At 41.5% G+C, this 19,360-nt stretch overlaps 2 protein-coding genes across 2 annotated transcripts in view; both read left to right on the top strand.

The window, feature by feature from the left end:
• The window catches only part of LOC109894056 (zinc finger protein 329-like), a 30,556-nt gene extending 27,946 nt beyond the window's left edge, over nt 1-2,610 (top strand). The window contains exon 7 of the mRNA XM_031828129.1: nt 69-2,610. Within this exon, the coding sequence (XP_031683989.1) occupies nt 69-1,010 (942 nt within the window). The 3' untranslated portion in view covers nt 1,011-2,610. The remainder of the gene's footprint in view (nt 1-68) is intronic.
• A 308-nt stretch (nt 2,611-2,918) lies between these two features.
• On the top strand, nt 2,919-12,210 carry LOC109894757 (gastrula zinc finger protein 5-1-like). Its single transcript, XM_031828183.1, has 3 exons — nt 2,919-3,378; nt 4,471-4,595; nt 8,249-12,210. The coding sequence occupies exons 1-3, from the start codon at nt 3,114-3,116 to the stop codon at nt 9,542-9,544; spliced, it is 1,686 nt and encodes a 561-aa protein (XP_031684043.1). The 5' UTR covers nt 2,919-3,113; the 3' UTR covers nt 9,545-12,210.
• The last annotated feature ends 7,150 nt before the right edge of the window (nt 12,211-19,360 follow it).

Here is a 19,360-nt window from a genome sequence, read left to right as displayed (position 1 = left end):
ATTTTATAATGTCATGTTTTGGTGTGTACAACAGAGTTGATTATAAAAACGTATATTTGTGTTTACAGTCTGCAGTCCATGAGGACCTGCTGATATCCAGTGTTGATGGCGGGAGAGACTGGACCTCTGAAGCAGCTGGTCATAAACCCTGGCCCCAGATCAGAACCCTGGATCAGGAGCCGGCGCTCTTCCTTCCTGAGTCACAACCAGGACCAAACCATGAGGGACAGAGACTCCACCACCACACAGAACACAACCAGTGGACAGGTGGACTGAACAACCTCAGTCCTGGTGGTCATCAGAGAGACAGAGGCTCCAATCAGGGATCCAGTCTGCAGCCCAGACTCTTCTCTTCACAGTATCAGTGCAGGGATGGAGCAGGGCCTGGGGTTGATAGAGAGAGACCATCCTGTTCCTATGATACAAACACCACAGTATCCATGATGAACAGAGCAGCTCTCCCTGGGCTTCAGTCTTCACAGACAGTGGTGGGTGAACCCCCTGGGGGTATTCTAACAGGAAGTCTGTCTTCTTTAGGGTCTCGTCAAATGCCTTGCGACTGGGTTCATGGAAGGCCTGTGCCTGGACCTGAGTCTAGCCTTCCTCAGCTACTTCAGGGTTACCCCATCAATACAGACAGGTTCAGGATGGGCGTTCACAAGACGTACCTAGCCTATAACACAGCACACAATGCCAACAACACCCAAACAACGGCTAGATTTCAAGGAAGGAGCTCAAAGACTAACCACCTGAGGGTGGTGGCTCCTGCTTCTGCCACCTGTGGTGTCATTGGGTCACAACGTGGGAGGCCGAGTGTTAAGACGGACGCAGACAAGCCATACGCCTGCCCCACTTGTGGGAAGCGCTTTACTGAGGCGAACTATGTGAAGAAGCACCAGACAGTTCACACCAAGGAGAGGCCCTTCAAGTGCAAAGTATGTTACAGGAGCTTCTCCTTCCTGAGTAGCCTTATCAGACATAGGAGTGTCCACAATGGGGAGAAATCGTAGCAGTGTGGCTTGAGATGTAGACAGAGGACATCTCGGAACCATTCTGTAGCTGACATACAAGGCATTCGTAAAGTATGCAGTCCCCTTGACTTTTTCCACATTTTGTTACGTAACAACATTCTAAAATGGATTAAATACATTTTTTCCCTCATCAATCTACACACAATACCCCATAATGGCAAAGCAAAAACTGTAGTTTTTTTTACATTTATGCTAATGTATAATTTTTTTATAAACGGTACAATTTTACGTAAGTATTCCGACCCTTTGCTATGAGACTCGAAATTCAGGTCAGGTGCATCCTGTTTCCATTGATCATGCTTGAGATGTTTCTACAACTTGATTGGAGTCCACCTGTAGTAAATTCAATTGATTGGACATGATTTTGAAAGTCACACACCTGTCTATAGAAGGTCCTACAGTTGACAGTGCATGTCAGAGAAAAAAACCAAGCCATGAGGTTGAAGGAATTGTCTGAAGAGCTCCGAGACAGGATTGTGTCGAGGCACAGATCTGGGGAAGGGTAGCAAAAAAAATTCTGCAGCATTGAAGGTCCCCAAAAACACAGTGGCCTCCATCATTCTTGAATGGGAGAAGTTTGGAATCGACAAGACTCTTCCTAGGACTGGCCACCTGGCCAAACTGAACAATCGGCGGAGAAGGGCCTCGGTCAGGGAGGTGACCAAGAAACCCAATGGTCACTCTGACAGAGCTCCAGAGTTTGTCTGTGGAGATGGGAGAACCTTCCAGAAGGACAACCATCTCTATAACATTCCACTAATCAGGCCTTTATGGTAGTGGGCAGACAGAAGCCACTCCTCAGTAAAAGGCACATGACAGCCCGCTTGGAGTTTTCCAAACGGCACCTAAAAGACTCAGACCACAATTCTCTGGTATGATGAAACCAAGATGTAACTCTTTGGCCTGAATGCCAAGAGTCACGTCTGGAGGAAACCTGGCACCAACCCTACGGTGAAGCATGGTGGTGGCTGCATCATGCTGTGGGGGTGTTTTTCAGCAGCAGGGACTGGGATACTAGTCAGGATTGAGGGAAAGATGAACGGAGCAAAGTACAGAGAGATCCTTGATGAAAACCTGCTCCAGATCGCTCAGGACCTCCGACTGGGGCGAAGGTTCACCTTCCAACAGGACAACAACCCTAAGCACACAGCCAAGACAACGCAAGAGTGGCTTCGGGACAAGTCTCTGCATATCCTTGAGTGGCCCAGCCAGAGTCCGGACTTGAACCCGATCTAATATCTTTGGAGAGACCAGAAAATAGCTGTGCAGCGACGCTCCCCATCCAACATGACAGAGCTTGAGCAGATCTGCAGAAAATAAAATGGGGGAAAACTTCCCAAATACATGTGCCTAGCTTGTAGTGTCATACTTGAGGCTGTAGACTTGAGGCTGTAATTGCTGCCAAAGGTGTGTCAACAAAGTACTGAGTAAATGGTCTGAATACTTATGTAAATGTGATGTTTGAGTTTTTATTTGTTATAAATGTGCAAACATTTTTACATGATGGGTTATGTTGTGTAAATTGAGGGGGGAAACAATTGAATCATTTTCAGAATAAAGCTGTAATGTAACAAAATGAGGAAAAAGTCAAGGGGTCTGAATACTTTCCTAATGCACCGTAGTTATGTTGAGTGTCTTGGGCTAAGAGGGTAATTAACCACACCCCTCATTAATCTAATTTACCATTTGAAACAGGCTTGTTGTGTAAATAACACATTTTAGAGAGACAGTAAACCTAGGCTAGAACAAGGACAATTGAATATTTAACTTATTGAGGTAATGTAGATGGAATAAATGTATTCATTGTAATTTTCTCCTCTCGGCTTGAAAGACACTGATCATAGGAGATTTGACGTGTTGCGTAATAAGCCGAAACCGTAATTCACAGAACAGCGCGCATCACTTTTTCATTTAACCGCACCCTTTGAGCTATGACGCCAAACAAACGGAAGTGACCAATAACAATTTCCACGTTAAGGTTATTGTCATTTAGACGTTTAATAACACACTGGACCATCGTTAATTTAACTGCATAGCATCACATACTTACCTCAGGTTGGGTTTAATTCGTGTTAGCTAACAATGGCTAACTGTGACGGTAGGGTTTTTCACACTCAAATAGCCTCCGTTATGGAGGCTCTAGCGAATGCAGCTGTGGCAGAGATCTGTAAACTCGTAGACGACGACTATGCAGTGTTTCGTTTGGAAATAACTCAAAGCCAGAAAGAAAACAGGGCTTTGCGGAGGAAACTACAGCTACTGGAACTGAAGGTATCACGGGAGCGCGTCCTCGCGAGTCGTCCCAATAGTGTCAAGATCCTCGACCGATACAGAGGAATGGCAAGAGGTACATTTTGCTGAATGGCGAGGCTGTGCGGCCTGTCGCCCTGTTCCCCTCTGCTCGTGTTCAGATGTGTTGACCAGATTTTGAACTTGGTCCGTTTTTGGATAGTATGCTATATAATGCCCTGACAGCCATCTTGCACCATTTTTGTTATTTACCAGGCAGGTCAATTAAGAAAAGTATTATTGCACGAAGACATAATTGCCTTGTCCAAATACCTATATTAGTGTTCTAAATTGTAGGTATTTTAGGTATGTGAATTTTCTAAAAATTGAGTATGCTTTGAATGCTAGAATGTTATAGTCATGTCGGCTTTTCATCTAGTAGAAGTCAATGCTCACTTTCGAGTAAGACTCACTTGTGTTTGACAACAGCTGATGAGTTTGACAACAGGGATGAGTTACCAAATGAACGAATGGCGGGAAACATCGAAAATTAGATGACGCATTATCAGTATTTTGCTGAGTTCATAACGATTCAGAACATCTCAGACTTATCGGTATTCAAGACAACTGGGAACTCGGAAAATTGACTGGAAATTGCAATTCGGAAAATCGGGCAACTTTCTAGAGCTCCGACTTCCCTACCTGAAGATCACTGATGTCATTATTTGACCTCGATTATTTCCGAGTTCCCAGTCTTGAAAGCACATTGAGCCCCACTGTCTCACGTCACGTGGCGTCGTCCCTTAACGGGGTGCAGGCAGAATCGACACACTATCTAATGTAAGACAATGGATTAGCCTAGTGTGTTGGCATTTGTTGCTTACTGTATTATTTTTTGCTAACCAGTAGGTTCTAAATAGTATGTAATACGATTATTACACAGTATGCAGTAAGTATTAGGCAAGCCAGATTTCGGACACTGCCATTAAGTATCATGCTCTAACCAGATTCTTTATTTACTTAATTTCTTATTTTCATACTCAATTAAAATAATGTGATGCATGGAACATAATCAATCAATAAATAATATATCAAGAAGTTATGAGAAGTGTTACCTTGCCAATTGTAAACTGTCAATAGTGTACAATATTGCGTTGAGCATTGACAGTACCTGCCTTAACCACCACTTTTCCCCCAATCACTCTCTCAGGACATCTTGCTGGAGGACACAGGAGCTTTGTGAAGCCAGCGGGACCCAATGCGTGGAGAGATGACCAACCAATCACTGTTGATGAGGGGAATGGAACCTCAACCCAGCATGTTATTTTGATAGAGGTTAGTATCAGTGTTACATCAAAAATTATAGTACATCAAATGTGGCCCGAATTGGCACCTCATCTCATAGGAAAAGACACGTAAGACTGACGGAAACATCCAAAGTCACACATTCGGATTTGTCACTTCAAGCCCAAATATATCATACTTTGACTAAAATGATGACTTATTGACTTACGCCGTTGTGCAACATCACGGGTAAGCTCTGGCAGTCATCTTTCAGCTTGAAAAAGCGGATTTCTACTGGTGCCTGATTCACAAAGTCAAATCCAAATTATATTTGGGCTTACGAGCCCTTCCCAACGATGAAGAGTAAAAAAATATATATATTTATATATATATATATATTATAAAAAATAAAATTATAATAATAACAAAAAAAATAAGAACACAAGGAATAAAATACAAGAGTGGAGCTATATACAGGGAGTACCAGTTCCAGGTCAGTGTATGAGGTATTAGATATGTATGTGAAGGCAGGGTAAATTGACTAGGCATCAGGATAGATAATAGTAGGAGTAAAATAAAGAACAGAGTAACAGCTGCATATTTTGAGTGTAAAATGTTTTGTGTTTTCGGTGTGTGTGTTTACACTGAGTGTACAAAACATTAAGAACACCTGCTCTTTCCATAACAGACTGACCATGTGAATCCAGGTGAAAGCCATGATACCTGAACAAGTGACATCAATAAGGGATCAGAAAGGTATTGGGATGTTCAGAAAATCAGGCAATTTTGTATGATCTTCTGTGTAGAAAAGAACATCATCATTGATGATGTTCTTTCTTCCCCAGTCTGACTGGTCTAGTCCACTATGTTATATTGAAGCTTGTGGGCATTGTAGAGGGAGACACACATGTGTTCCTGAGTCTTATCTTTCGGGGATGGGGGGGTCATAATATTTTGTAGCTTAAACCGTTCAAACGATAGAGCAACATTTCATTTGTAGGACGAAAACAGAAACCGTCTGTTTATTACAACCGCATCTAGCGGCTACCAAAGGTTACTGACGTAACCCGGGTTCTATGAACCAAGCGTATTTTATTTCATAGTTTATCTCGCGACCCCATTTTCAATTCATGACCCCTAGTTTGTGAAATGGTGGCCTAGTCAGTGCAATATAGGGTTAGTGCAGATAATTCGGGTAACCAATGAATTAACTATTTAGCAGTGGCTATTTTAATTTCTCCAGTTTCTCTGGACTAAAACGCAACTATGTTACGGATTGAGTCTCTAAAAGATACAAACATTAAATTGCCATGTGGTCTCCTAATTAGATGGCCGAATGGTGAAGTCGATGTGCTTGGTGTACATATCCTAGAAAAGTTGAGCTATCTTGCAACTATTAACTTTGATCGAAAACTTAGCAAAATAGATTGAATCTTGAAACCGTTTTACAGGAAGATTACCCTGATTAATTCTCTAGTGATATCGCAGTTTACATATTTATTTATTCATGGCTTTACCGTCTCCAGGATAATCCTTTTTCAAATAATGCGAGGGAAAAAACATTTAACTTTATTTGGAATGGCAAACCAGATTAACAAGTATATTTATATAACGAACATGAGTTTGGAGGGTTAAAACTATTAAATATGAAGGCACTAATCCTCTCTTAAAGCCTCCATTGTACCAACATTTTATCTAAATCCAAACTGGTTTTCTAGCAAGGTACTAACTAAGAGAGGCCCAACATATGTTTAAGAGTGGGCTCTTTGCCTTTTTGTAGATTAAAACCATACATTTTCGATGGATTGACAATAGATCCCTGTTTAAAGTATCCTCCTTTTTAAATGAGTTGGCTACAATTAAAATGGCATCCTCCAGAAAAGGCAGATCTAATATTGCAGCAAATAATATAGCTAAACTCCAATGGATTGATAGAGATAATAAACTATTTTCTTGGTTAAAATTTTACAAAGGGTATAATATTTATGAAGTACATTGTAAACAAGAACGGTAAAATTGTCACTCAAGCAATTAACGGTGTATGGAGGTGTATGCTCAATACAAAATTAAAACCAACTCATCGCTCTGCCACAAATTTGAAGATGCCGTTACTTAAAGAGTTAGCCTGTCTGACACCTATTAAGAATCATGAATTACTTCAAATGATTAGTGTAAATCGAAAAATGTTTGTTTCACTTAAAGTCAAAAGGTTTGTATCAAATTTAGGTCAGTTGGGAACAGGTTTTTGATGTCCCAACACCTTGGCATCGGGTCTATGAAGTGACATGTAGTACAACAATTGACACGTCAATTTAAGCTATTATATAAAATACCTGCTACAAAAAGAATGTTAAATATGGGGCATTGAACAGTCAGCCTTGTGCAGACTCTGCCACGAGGGAACGGAACCAATACTACAACATTTTATGGTACTGTTCATCAGTGATTTGCTTTTGGAGTCAGGTCCAGGAATGGTCGTTGTGTCATAATATCAGGGTTCAGCTGGACCTGCAGAATGTTGTTGCGGCATCTGGAAAAAACACAATCAGTCAATGGGGAAATATCATTATACGGTTGGGTAAGGTATTTATTTTTCGGGAATTATCAGTAGAAATGTTAGAAATAGTTAAGGTTCAGGACCCTCGTAAGACATCATAGTAAAATGGAGGGATGTATTGCAAAAGGAAATAGAAATGCATGATGCTGGGAAAGATGCGTTCATCTGTGGATAGCGGAGGGTTGGGGTTAAGATCAGAATGAATGGTGGATTGGCTGCTGTGGGGGAAAATGTAGCACTTGAAGAAAGGGGAAATTAAGAATATATATGTATAATTATTTAACTACAGGTAACTTGTATGTGAGCGAAATAGCTGTGAGTAGAAGTATTGTTGTCCATTAGTTTACTCGAATTATGTATTTGATGCAATTCCATTCGCTCCATTCCAGCCATTATTATGAGCCGTCCTCCCCTCAGCCACATCCTGTGACAGAAACAAAACTATTTATGGCTTTATCAAATTAGGATCTTACCAGGAAGCCAATAAATAAAGGGAGTATGAGTTGTAGTTTGGGGAGGCCAACATCCATGTAGTACAAAGGCACAGCCAACAGCACCTGGAATAGACCCAGGAGTATCGACATCACCTGGAATAGACCCAGGAGTATCGACATCACCTGGAATAGACCAAATTACTGTTGTCCGTTAGAACGGCTACATTTTCTGGCGCCTCATGTCGGCATCGGTTTGGACATGAGGCTGTCGCCAGCATTCATGTCACCTACACTTTTGAAATGTAGGCTTTTTCAATATGTACATGGAAAATATTAATATTATTCTGATGTTGGCCTCTGATCCAATTCTGATCAGAGTAATTGTTTGATATTGTGATTTTTTGTGTGATTATTTTTACTTGTCGATCATGACAACTCCTCTATTTTTCTTGTCCGACGACTTGTTTTTTTACTTGTCCCGGACAACAAGTGCTTGCGCCATTACTATGAAGAAAACTGCTTGTTACCGCAAATATTTTTCATTGTGCTCCTACATTTTTAATCTTCGGCTCACACGTGCTCCTTGTAAAAAAGGTCAGTGTAGAGCCCTACTGATGGGCCCCGGTTTTGAGTCAGCGTGGCGGAGCAGTTGCCTACCCTCACCACTTGGGGCTGGCCCTTTTACCGATAATCAACTCCTCTCTTCTTGTCAGTCTGCAGATGCAGAGGCTGCAGGTCCTGGAGGATCGTCTCTGGTCAAGCAGGAGAGGACTGAAGGAGAGGACCCAACACACAGCAGAGACATCCAGACTGAAGCAGCGGCTGGAGTGGTGCCCCCTGTGGCCGTGGAGGACCTCACCACCATGCCCCAGCACAGGACCCGACCCAGCATCACGGAGGTCAGTGGAACGCTGAACGCCGTCCTCAAGTCAGAGACAGACACCGAGACACACAGGCTCTTACACACAGGATCTGACCACGGATCAGACCCAGAGAGACTGTTGTTGGGGAGACCTGGTTGTTCTCCTGCTCCTGACTCAAAGTATTTACTTTATGGAAACACAAGCCTAAGGACGGTTCATTCCCATGAGGACTCGGGTGATGCGTTAGAGACTGGCAATGATCTGTCTCGTTCTTATACTACAGCGATGGACCCTGGCATCATGCCCTTGGTATTAGAGACACAGACTGATCTGTCTAGAGGGGACTGGAACCAGTACAGTAGTAGTGTATACTCTGAAGGGTGCATAGATAAGAAAAGGGAGGTTATAGCGATAGATGAGGTGACTGTGAAAATGGAAGGTGACTCTCCTCTGACATGTAATGCAGACAATACTCATTTATGGGAAAGATACTCGCAGAGCAACACCAGTGACTTAGACTGCAGGGATAGGTTAGAGACAAATCTAAATGTCGCGACCCACTCCCCTTTACACGCGGTCAGAGATTGCGACCCAGTATCCCCGTCGATGGCACCTTATGATTCACATGGCAGCATCTTTTTCGATCAGGTATTTAACTCTGACGACGGGGCTAGAGACGAGTGTCGGGGAGGGGGAGCAATGTCAAGCAATAGTAAAGAGAAACGGTTCCTCTGCATGTTCTGTAACAAAGGCTTTAGCTGCCTCCAGAAGATGGAGATCCACCAGAGGGTCCACACAGGGGAGAATCCCTTCAGCTGTACCCAGTGTGAGAAGAGATTCTCCCGCCAGGACCACTTGAAGAGGCACCAGAGGGTCCACACAGGGGAGAAACCATTTAGCTGCCCCCAGTGTGAGAAGAGGTTCTCCCAGGCTGGTGACCTGAAGAGGCACCAGAGGGTCCACACTGGGGAGAAACCCTTTAGCTGTACCCAGTGTCACATGCGCTTTGCCCTGGCTGGCAACCTGAAGATGCACCTGAAGGTCCACAAGGGAGAGAGGCCATTCACTAGTATGCTTTGCGGGAAGACGTTCTCAGAAAGGAGCTACCTCAGGACACACCAGCAGAAAACACATCCCGCTGTATAATATAGAAAAGTAACCTTTCTGCTCGATTGCTTCTGACGTTTAGATCAAACCCTGCATTAAAGTCAAAGATACATTTTTATTGTTGTCAGCTGAAAAGATTCACAGATGCATTTGGAATAATGAGAGTAACAGATTTCAGTGTTGGATATTCCTGGGTAGAATATTGCATCCAGACATTGTGTGATATACAGTGCCTTCAGAATGTATTCACATCCCTCGACTTTCTCTACATTTAATTCTTACAGCCTTAATTTCAAATTGATGAAATTGAGATTGCCTTTTTACAAATTAATAAAAAATGATAAGCTGGAATGTCTGAAGTATTCAACCCCTTTGTTATGGCAAGCCAAAATAATGTGTTTAACAATTCACGAGTTGCATAGACTCACTCTATGTGCAATAATAGTGTTTAACATGATTTTTGAATGACTGCTCATCTCTGTTCCCCACACATACAATTTTCTATCTGTAAAGTTCCTCAGTCAAGCAGTGAATTTCAAACACCAAGGAGATTTTCCAATGGTAGATCGGTAAACATTAAAAAACAGACATGGAATATCCCTTTGAGCATGGTGAAGTTCATACACTTTGGATGGTGTATGAATACACCCAGTCACTACAAAGATACCGATGTCCTTCCTAACTCTGTTGCCGGAGAGGAAGGAAACCGTTCATGGATTTCACTATGAGGCCAGTGGTGTCTTTAAAACAAAGTTCAATGGCTGTGCTGGAAGAACTAAGGATGGATCAACCTTGTAGTTACTCCACAATACTAACCTGATTGACAGAGTGATTGAGAAAGAAGCCTGTACAGAATACAAATATTCCGAAACATGCATCCTGTTTGCAATAAGACACTAAAACAGAAAAACATGTGGCAAAGAAATTAACTTTGTCTTGATTAAAGTGTTATGTTTGTGGCAAACACATCACTGATTACAACTTTTTATATTTTCAAACATGGTGGTGGCTGCATCATGTTAGGTGTAAGCTTGTCATCTGAAAAGAGTTTTTCAGGATAAAAAGAAACAGAATAGAGCTAAGCACAGGCAAAATCCTAAAGGAAAAACCCGGTTCAGTCTGCTTTCTAACAGACACAATTTCACCTTTCAGCAGGACAATAACTAATATACTGGCTTACCAAAATGACATTGAATGTTCCTGAGTGGCCGAGTTAGTTTTGACTTAAATCTACTTAAATGGTTGTCCTGCAATGATCAACAACCAATTTGACAGAGCTTGAAGAATCGTTTTAAAGAATAATGGGCAAATGTTGCACAATCCAGGTGTGGAAAGCTCTTTGGGAGTCACAGCTGTAATCGCTGCCAAAGGTGCTTCTACAAAGTATTGACTCAGGAGTGTGTGGTGGTTAATTTCTTTGTCTCTCCTCATTTGATAGTAAACTTATCACACAAGTCAGAGTTATACTTAAACTAAATCTTTATTCACTTAAGGGAGCAGGTGAATACAACACACACATACAAAGTGAATTGATTGAGTGCTCTACGATAATGATGGCTGGTCGACGAATCACCCTCAGATGATTCGTTGAGAGCCCAGAGACAAAGAATACAACTTTTTTTATAGCAAAGTACATCCTTCTGAATGTTCATGACAAACAGATGTATAGAATGGGTCACAATGTTTAAGATTTGTATGAAAGACACTAACTCACATCAGACAGTATCTGCTGTAAAGAATGTTCTCATTGTGTAGAAACCAAGGTCTGGCCCTGAGCCATCTCTCCCTGGTGTCTTCCAGTCAAACCGGAGCAATCTCCCTCACATGAATGGAATGTGGCCCAAGGCATCGTAAATCTGTCAACATTAAGCCTCCAGAGGCCCATTCTCAGTGGAACACACACAGATGAGTGTTGCAACAATATTCTGTTGCATGAAACAACCATTTGATGCAATAACAGCATTTAGAACAATTGTAATTTCTCTCACAGGTGTGAATGCTTATGTAAATTAGATATTTATGTATGTCACTTTCAATAAATTTGCTAAAATGTCTAAACATGTTTTCACTTTGGTTATTATGAGGTATTGTGTGTAGATGGGTCAGGGGAATTATTTTTAAATCCATTTTGAACTCTGGCTGTTAGAAAATGTGGAATAAGTCAAGGGCCATGAATACTTTCTGAAGGCACTGTATAACGCATATATAAGCCTAAAGTCTGTTACATATTTTGTTTGTACTGTATAGGCTATATATTCACAAATGCCGGTTTCATTACTTCCATTCAACTATTGACATTTTTTCCCAAGAAACTTTTATTGAGAGAATGAATGCCGTTTATGAAGTTCATGCAGATTTTTTTGTTGAGACATTGCATTTACGTTTTAGTAATTTAGCAGAAGCTCCAATCCAGAGCAATTTACATCTTAAAATGGCTGGGTGAGAACCACATATCACAGTCGTAACAATTACAGTTTCCCTCAAAGTAGTTCGTAGTTTTCTGCAAAGTCGGTGCTAGTACCCAAAGTTTTAAAAAAAGTAAGATATTCTTTGAAGAGGCACGGTTGCAGATGTTTTTGGAAGTTGAGCAGGGAAACTGCTGTCCTAGCTTCAGGGGTACCAGGACAGAAGAGCTTTGATTGGGCTAAACGGGAGCTGATTGGGCTAAACGGGAGCTGATTGGGCTAAACGGGAGCTGATTGGGCAAACAAAAAAAAAACATTAAAAAAACATTAGCTGACATGGACTAGTTGATCTGGACATTTCTGACAAATTATAAATAGCTCTAAGATATGCAATGACTAACATGACAAGAGGAACTTATGAGGCACTACCCAATCTCGAAATTGCACCTTCGTGAGATCTACCATTGCAACTTTCAAGAGTAAGTTCCTTAAAATATATATATATAATATAAATAACTAGACAAGTCAGTTCAGAACAAATTCATATATATATATATACACACACACACATGACTGTGAATACAGAGATGCATCTGTTCGTCGCAAATACCTATAGAAAATAATAATTAAAGTAGGGGAATGGATGAGAACCAGTCAGTATCTGGTGTGACCACCATTTACCTCATGCAGTGAGTCACATCTCCTTCACATAGAGTTGATCAGGCTGTGAATTGTGGCCTGTGGAATGTTGTCCCACTCCTCTTCAAAGGCTGTGAGAAGATGCTGGATGTCGCCAGGAACTGGAACACGCTATCGTACACTTCGATCCAGAGCATCCCAAACATGTTCAGTGGATGACATGTCTGGTGAGTATGTAGGCCATGGAAGAACTGGGACATTTTCAGCTTCCAGTCATTGTGTCCAGATCCTTGCGATGAATGGCACGACAATGGGCCTCAGGATCTCGTCATGGTATCTCTGTGTATTAAAATTGCCCTAGATTAAAATGCAATTGTGTTCATTGTCCGTAGCTTAGGAATGCAAGAACCATAACCCCACCGCCACAATGGGGCACTCAGTTCACAACGTTGACATCAGCAAACAGCTCGCCCACATGACACCATACACGTCGTCTGCGGTTGCTAGCCCGGTTCGTTTTAGAGTGGCCTTTAATTTTCCTCAGCACAAGGTGCACCTGTGTAATGATCAAGCTGTTTAACCAGCTTATTGATATTCCACACCTGTCCAGTGGCTAGATCATCTTGGCAATTGAGAAATGCTCATTAACAGGGATCTAAATCAATTTGTGCACAACATTTGAGAAATTACCTTTTTGTGTGTATAGACGATTTCTGGGATCTTTTATTTCAGCTCATGAAACGTGGGGCTAACACTTTACATGTTGCGTTTATATATTTTGTTCAGTGTATGCTATTTGGTGTATTTTAAAACGTATTTATGTTTCATAAACGTGACTTGACTTGAAATAACTTGTGACTCGCCTTGACTTGCTCTTAGAAAGCACAACTTGGACTTGACTCGACCTGTTCTACTTTGTGATTTGAGACTTGTTTGTGCCTCGAATAATAGTGACTTGGTCCCACCTCTGGTGTGTACTCTGGTCCAGGGTTTCCTTTTGGCGCCGGACAACGTGACCAGCAAGATTTTAATTTATCGGACATGTGCATTGGGTGCGTAACACATTAGGGCGTCCACCCATGGACCTCAATCACATTGACATGATTTTAATTATTCTGAACAGAATATACATTTGCCTCTAAAGTTGTAATAAAATAAACTAGAATGATGTTCTTATACCAACATGACAGGTTTATTGAAAAGCAAAACATTGCCGGTTGTGTCTTCATCCCTGCTAATAAATCATAAGTGAATATCATTTAAAAAATACAAATAAACGTTTAAAAGAACAAGTCGCCTAGACAGTAATAAAACGCGAACATATAATATTTGTATAATATAATTCGAATATCTATGCCATATTTAACCAGGTAGGACAGTTGAGAGCAAGTTCTCATTTACAACTGCGACTTGGCCAAGATAAAGCCAAGCAGTGCGACACAAACAACAACACAGAGTTACACATGGAATAAACAAACATACAGTCAATAACACAAAAGAAAAGTCTATATACAGTGTGTGCAAATGAGGTAAGATTAGGGAGGTAAGGCAATAAATAGGCCATAGTCGCGAAATAATTACAATTTAGCAATTAAACACAGATGGGCTATGTACAGGTGCAATGACCTGTAAGCTACTCTGACAGCTGATGCTTAAAGTTAGTGAGGGAGATAAGAGTCTCCAGCTTCAGTGATTTTTGCAATTCATTCTAGTCATTGGCAGCAGAGAACTGTAAGGAAAGGCGGCCAAAGGAGGAATTGGCTTTGGGGGTGACCAGTGAAATATACCTGCTGGAGTGCGTGCTACGGGTGGTTGCTGCTATGGTGACCAGTGAGCTGAGATAAGGCAGGGCTTTACCTAGCAAAGACTTATAGATGACCTGGAGTCAGTGGGTTTGGCAATGAATAGGAAGCGAGGGCCAGCCAAGGAGAGCATACAGGTCGCAGTGGTGGGTAGTATATGGGGCTTTGGTGACAAAACGGACGGCACTGTGATAGACTGCATTCAATTTGCTGAGTAGAGTGTTGGAGGCTTTTTGTAAATGACATCGCCGAAGTCAAGGATCGGTAGTATAGTCAGTTTTACGAGGGTATGTTTGGCAGCATGAGTGAAGGATGCTTTGTTGTGAAATAGGAAGCCGATTCTAGATTTAATTTTGGATTGGAGATGCTTAATGTGAGTCTGGAAGGAGAGTTTACAGTCTAACCAGACATTTTAAGTCAGAACCGTCCAGAGTAGTGATGCTAGATGGGCGGGCAGGTGTGGGCAGCGATCGGTTGAAGAGCATGCATTTAGTTTTACTTGCATTTAAGAGCAGTTGGAGGCCACGGAAGGAGAGTTGTATGGCATTGAAGCTTGTCTGGAGGTTAGTTAACACAGTGTCCAAAGAAGGCACAGAAGTATACAGAATGGTGTCTGCGTAGAGGTGGATCAGAGAATCACCAGCAACAAGAGCAACATCATTGATGTATACAGAGAAAAGAGTCGGCCCGAGAATTGAACCCTGTGGCACCCCCATAGAGACTGCCAGAGGTCCAGACAACAGACCTTCCAATTTGACACACTGAACTCTGTCTGAGATGTTTTTGCATATGACTCCTCTTGCACTGAGATGCAGTGCCTTAGACCACTGCGCCACTCAGGATCCCAATTACAGTTGGTGTGCGAAATCTAATATTAATATTAAAGAAGTTTTGAGGTTTTGCTCGCCAGAGGTAAAGTACCTAATGATAAGCTGTAAACCACACTATTTACCAAGAGTTTATCTATACTGATGCTGGCACTAAGACCGCACTCAACTAGCTGAATAAGGCCATAAGGTAACAAGAAAATGCTCATCCAGGGGAGGCGCTCCTAGTGGCCGGGGACTTGAATGCAGGCAAACTGAAATCCGTTTTACCTCATTTCTACCAGCATGTCACATGTGCAACCAGATGAAAACAAACTATAGACCACCTTTACTCCACACACAGAGACACGTACAAAGCTCTCTCTTGCCTTCCATTTAGAAAATTTGACCATAATTCTATCCTCCTGGTTCCGGCTTACAAGAAAATCTAAAGCAGGAAGTACCAGTGACTCGCTCAATACGGAAGTGGTCAGATGATGCTAGGCTACAGGACTGGAAAATGTTCTGGGATTCATCCGATGGCATTGAGGAGTATACCACCTCAGTCACCGGCTTCATCAATAAGTGCATCGATGACCTTGTCTCCACAGTGACCGTACATACAGTGCATTTGAAAAGTATTCAGACCCCTTCTCTTTTTCCACATTTTGTTACGTTACAGCCTTATTCTAAAATTGATTAAAAATATATATTCTCATCAATCTACACCCAATTCCCCATAATGACTACGAGAAAACAGGTGTTTAGAAATGTTTGCTAATTTATTACAAATAAAAAAACATATACCTTATAAGAATTAATTTCCCCCCAATATCCAGCAACTTCACACAGCCATTGAAGAGGAGTGGGACAACATTCCACAGGCCATAATCAACAGCCTGATCAACTCTATGCGAAGGAGATGTCACGCTGCATGAGGCAAACGGTGGTCACACAAGATACTGACTGGTTCTCATCCACGCCCCTTACATTAAAACAAAAAATGTATCTGCGACCAGCATATCTGTATTCCCAGTCATGTATACAGTGCCTTAGGAAAGTATTCAGACCCCCTTTCCTTTTTCCACATTTTGTTACATTACAGAATTATTCTAAAATTGATTAAATTAAAAAAATTAAGTCAAATCTACACACAATACCCCATAATGACAAAGTGAAAACAGGTTTTGTAGAATTTTTTGCAAATTAATAAAACATAAAAACATACCTTATTTATATAAGTATTCAGACTCTTTGCTATGAGACTCGAAATTGAGCTCAAGAGCATCCTGTTTCCATTGATCATGATTGAGATGTTTCTACAACTTGATTGGAGTCCACCTGTGGTAAATTCAATTGATTGGACATGATTTGGAAAGACACACACCTGTCTGTAAAAGGCACATGACAGCCCGCTTGGAGTTTGCCAACAGGCACCTAGAGGACTCTCTGGCCTGATGAAACCAAGATTGAACTCTTTGGCCTGAATGCCAAGTGTCACCTCTGGAGGAAATCTGGCACCATCTTTACGGTGAATCAGGTTGGTAGCAGCATCATGCTGTGGGGATGTTTTTCAGCTGCAGGGACTGGGAGACTAGTCAGGATCGAGGCAAAGATGAACAGAGCAAAGTACAGAGAGAGATCCTTGATGAAAACCTGCTCCAGAGTGCTCAGTACCTCAGACTCTGAATGTTCGCCTTCCAACAGAACAACCCTAAGCACAGCCAAGACAATGCCGGAGTTGCTTCGGGACAAGTCTCTAAATGTCCTTGAGTGGCCCAGCCAGAGCCCGGACTTGAACCCAATCAAATATCTCTGGAGAGACCTGAAAATAGCTGTGCAGCGATGCTGCTCATCCAACCTGACAAAGCTTGAGAGGATTTGCAAAGAATGGGAGAAACTCCCCAAATACAGGTGTGCGCGGCTTGTGGCGTCATACCCAAAAAGAGTCAAGGATGGAATCGCTGCCAAAGGTGCTTAAACAAAGTACTGAGTAAAGGGTTTTGAATACTTATGTAAATTTCTCATTGTGGGTTATTGTATATAGACTGAGGGGGGGGGGGGGGGATATATTTGTAATCATTTTTAGAATAAGGCTGTAATGTAACAGTTTATTTAGTACATCTTTTCGTAACTCTTATTTCTCTTAACTACATTGTTGGTTAATAAGGGCTTGTAAGTAAGCATTTCACGGTAAGGTCTACACCTTTTGTATTTGGCGCATGTGACAAATACAGTTTGATGTGAGGCTGGCATCCTGAAGAGTAATTAAAGGGTCCACATGGGCGAATTCCTACAGCTGCCCCCAGAGAAGAGGTTCTCCCGCCAGCACCAGCTGAAGGTCCACATGGGAGAAAGCTAGGAGATACCTTAGGATACTAAGATACCTTAGGATACACCAGCAGAAAAAGCACACGGCCCATGCACACAGTGTACAAAACATTGGGAACACCTGCTCATTCCATGAGACTGACCAAGTGAAAGCTTATTGATGTCACTTGTTAAATCCACTTGAATCAGTGTAGATGACGGGGAGTAGACAGGTTAAAGAAGGATTTTTAAGCCTTGAGGCTATAGAGCCCCAGTGGAAGTGTCATAATACCCATAAAACCTAGCAGTCAAACAGCTGTTTTTCCACCATTTTTCCCATAGGGGATTTTTTAAGGGCTATGTTTCGTGTAGGCTTACCCTGGCATGACATTTGATAACCATGTAAATCTCTCTCAGACAAGGTAACTTTTGTGGTAATAGGTAGCCTAGTGATTAGAGCGTTGGGCCGGTAACCGAAAGGTTGCTAGATCGAATCCCTGAGTTGACAAGGTAAACATCTGTCCTTCTGCCCCTGAACAAGGCAGTTAACCCACTGTTCCTAGGCCGTCATTATAAATAAGAACGTGTTCTTAACTGACTTGCCTAGTTAAATAAATAAAAAACGTTTATCAATATATTTCGGCTCTATTTACTGATTCGAAAATGCTAATTAGCATCAAAGTAGACATCATACAAAACTACAAATGCCTGCAAGCTCATGCACGTCATCTTTAGCTGACACCATTGCTAACAGGTATTGTGTCAATTTAAAACTTGCAAATGACAGTTCACAGAATTGTCAATTTAAAGAAATGTAGATAATTTATTAATTTCCACATTTAGCTAACATTAGATAGTTAATCCAAAGATTCTTACATTGGCAAAATGCATCATACAAGGATGATTTCTGTATTTTGAAAGTTACAACATTTTATAATTTGATTGCTGACAAGCAACATATTTTGGAACTATATCAACAATGGACAAAATAAAACAAATACCAAAATTGTGTTTTTGGGTGGAGTTTTCCTTTAAGGTCAAAGGGATACTTGGGGATTTTAGCTATGAGGCGCTTTATCTACTTCCCCAGCATCAGATGAACTTTTGGATACCATTTCTATATCTCTGTTCAGTATGATGGAAGCTGGAGGTAGTTTCGCGAGCCAATGCAAATTAGGATTACCGCAACAACTGGAAGTCTATGGGTATCTATATCTGCTAGCATGCTAGTAGATACCCATAGACTTCCAGTCGTTGCGCTAACGCTAATCTTTAGTGAATATTTATCATACTTTGATAAGATCGTCCATTGACTATGGGTGCTTTGTATATGATTCAGCGGCAATTACATTGTTGTTCGGCTTTGATGCAAGCGAGGGCACGCAGTATGTGCAATGGTGCCTTTTAAAACTACATTGGTTGAGGCTTTACAAGTACATTCTTGAGAAATGCCACTGTAGATACTATGCTGGCAGTATTGGAAGACTGCTGGGAATATGAACAATATCAAAAGAGGGAGCCCCAGAGATCGGGAAAAGGGTTGATGAATATAGACTCTGGGACCTTTGTTATAGGGCCATCTGTGGCAATAGGAAATGTGCTACCGTGGTTTTATACAAGACTATATGTTGATCTTAGCCTGATTGAAGAAAATAACGTAATTTATCTTTATATTCAACGGAAATGGTTGTGATAATTGTTGGATTGCAATAGATAGAGGAGGTGCAACCAAGAAGACTAGTAATACGTTGGGACTCTGCATCAGTTTTGTGTAGTTTAAGATCTGGAAAATCAGAACGAGAGGATTCATGGGTAGAAGTAATGACGCTGTTGTTGGGGTATACAAAGAGAGAGAGAAAATGGTACTGAAATTCAGTTTTGTTGGATTCCTAC

This window comes from Oncorhynchus kisutch, linkage group LG7, assembly GCF_002021735.2.
Source record: "Oncorhynchus kisutch isolate 150728-3 linkage group LG7, Okis_V2, whole genome shotgun sequence".
Lineage (NCBI taxonomy): Eukaryota > Metazoa > Chordata > Actinopteri > Salmoniformes > Salmonidae > Oncorhynchus > Oncorhynchus kisutch.
This window is presented reverse-complemented; position numbering and strand designations above follow the sequence as displayed.

Coding starts and splice junctions, on each gene's coding strand:
- LOC109894757 (XM_031828183.1), top strand. CDS start 3,114: ATGGCTAACTGTGACGGTAGGGTTTTTCACACTCAAATAGCCTCCGTT. Junction 3,379..4,470: donor ATACAGAGGAATGGCAAGAG/GTACATTTTGCT, acceptor TCACTCTCTCAG/GACATCTTGCTGGAGGACAC. Junction 4,596..8,248: donor AGCATGTTATTTTGATAGAG/GTTAGTATCAGT, acceptor TCTTCTTGTCAG/TCTGCAGATGCAGAGGCTGC.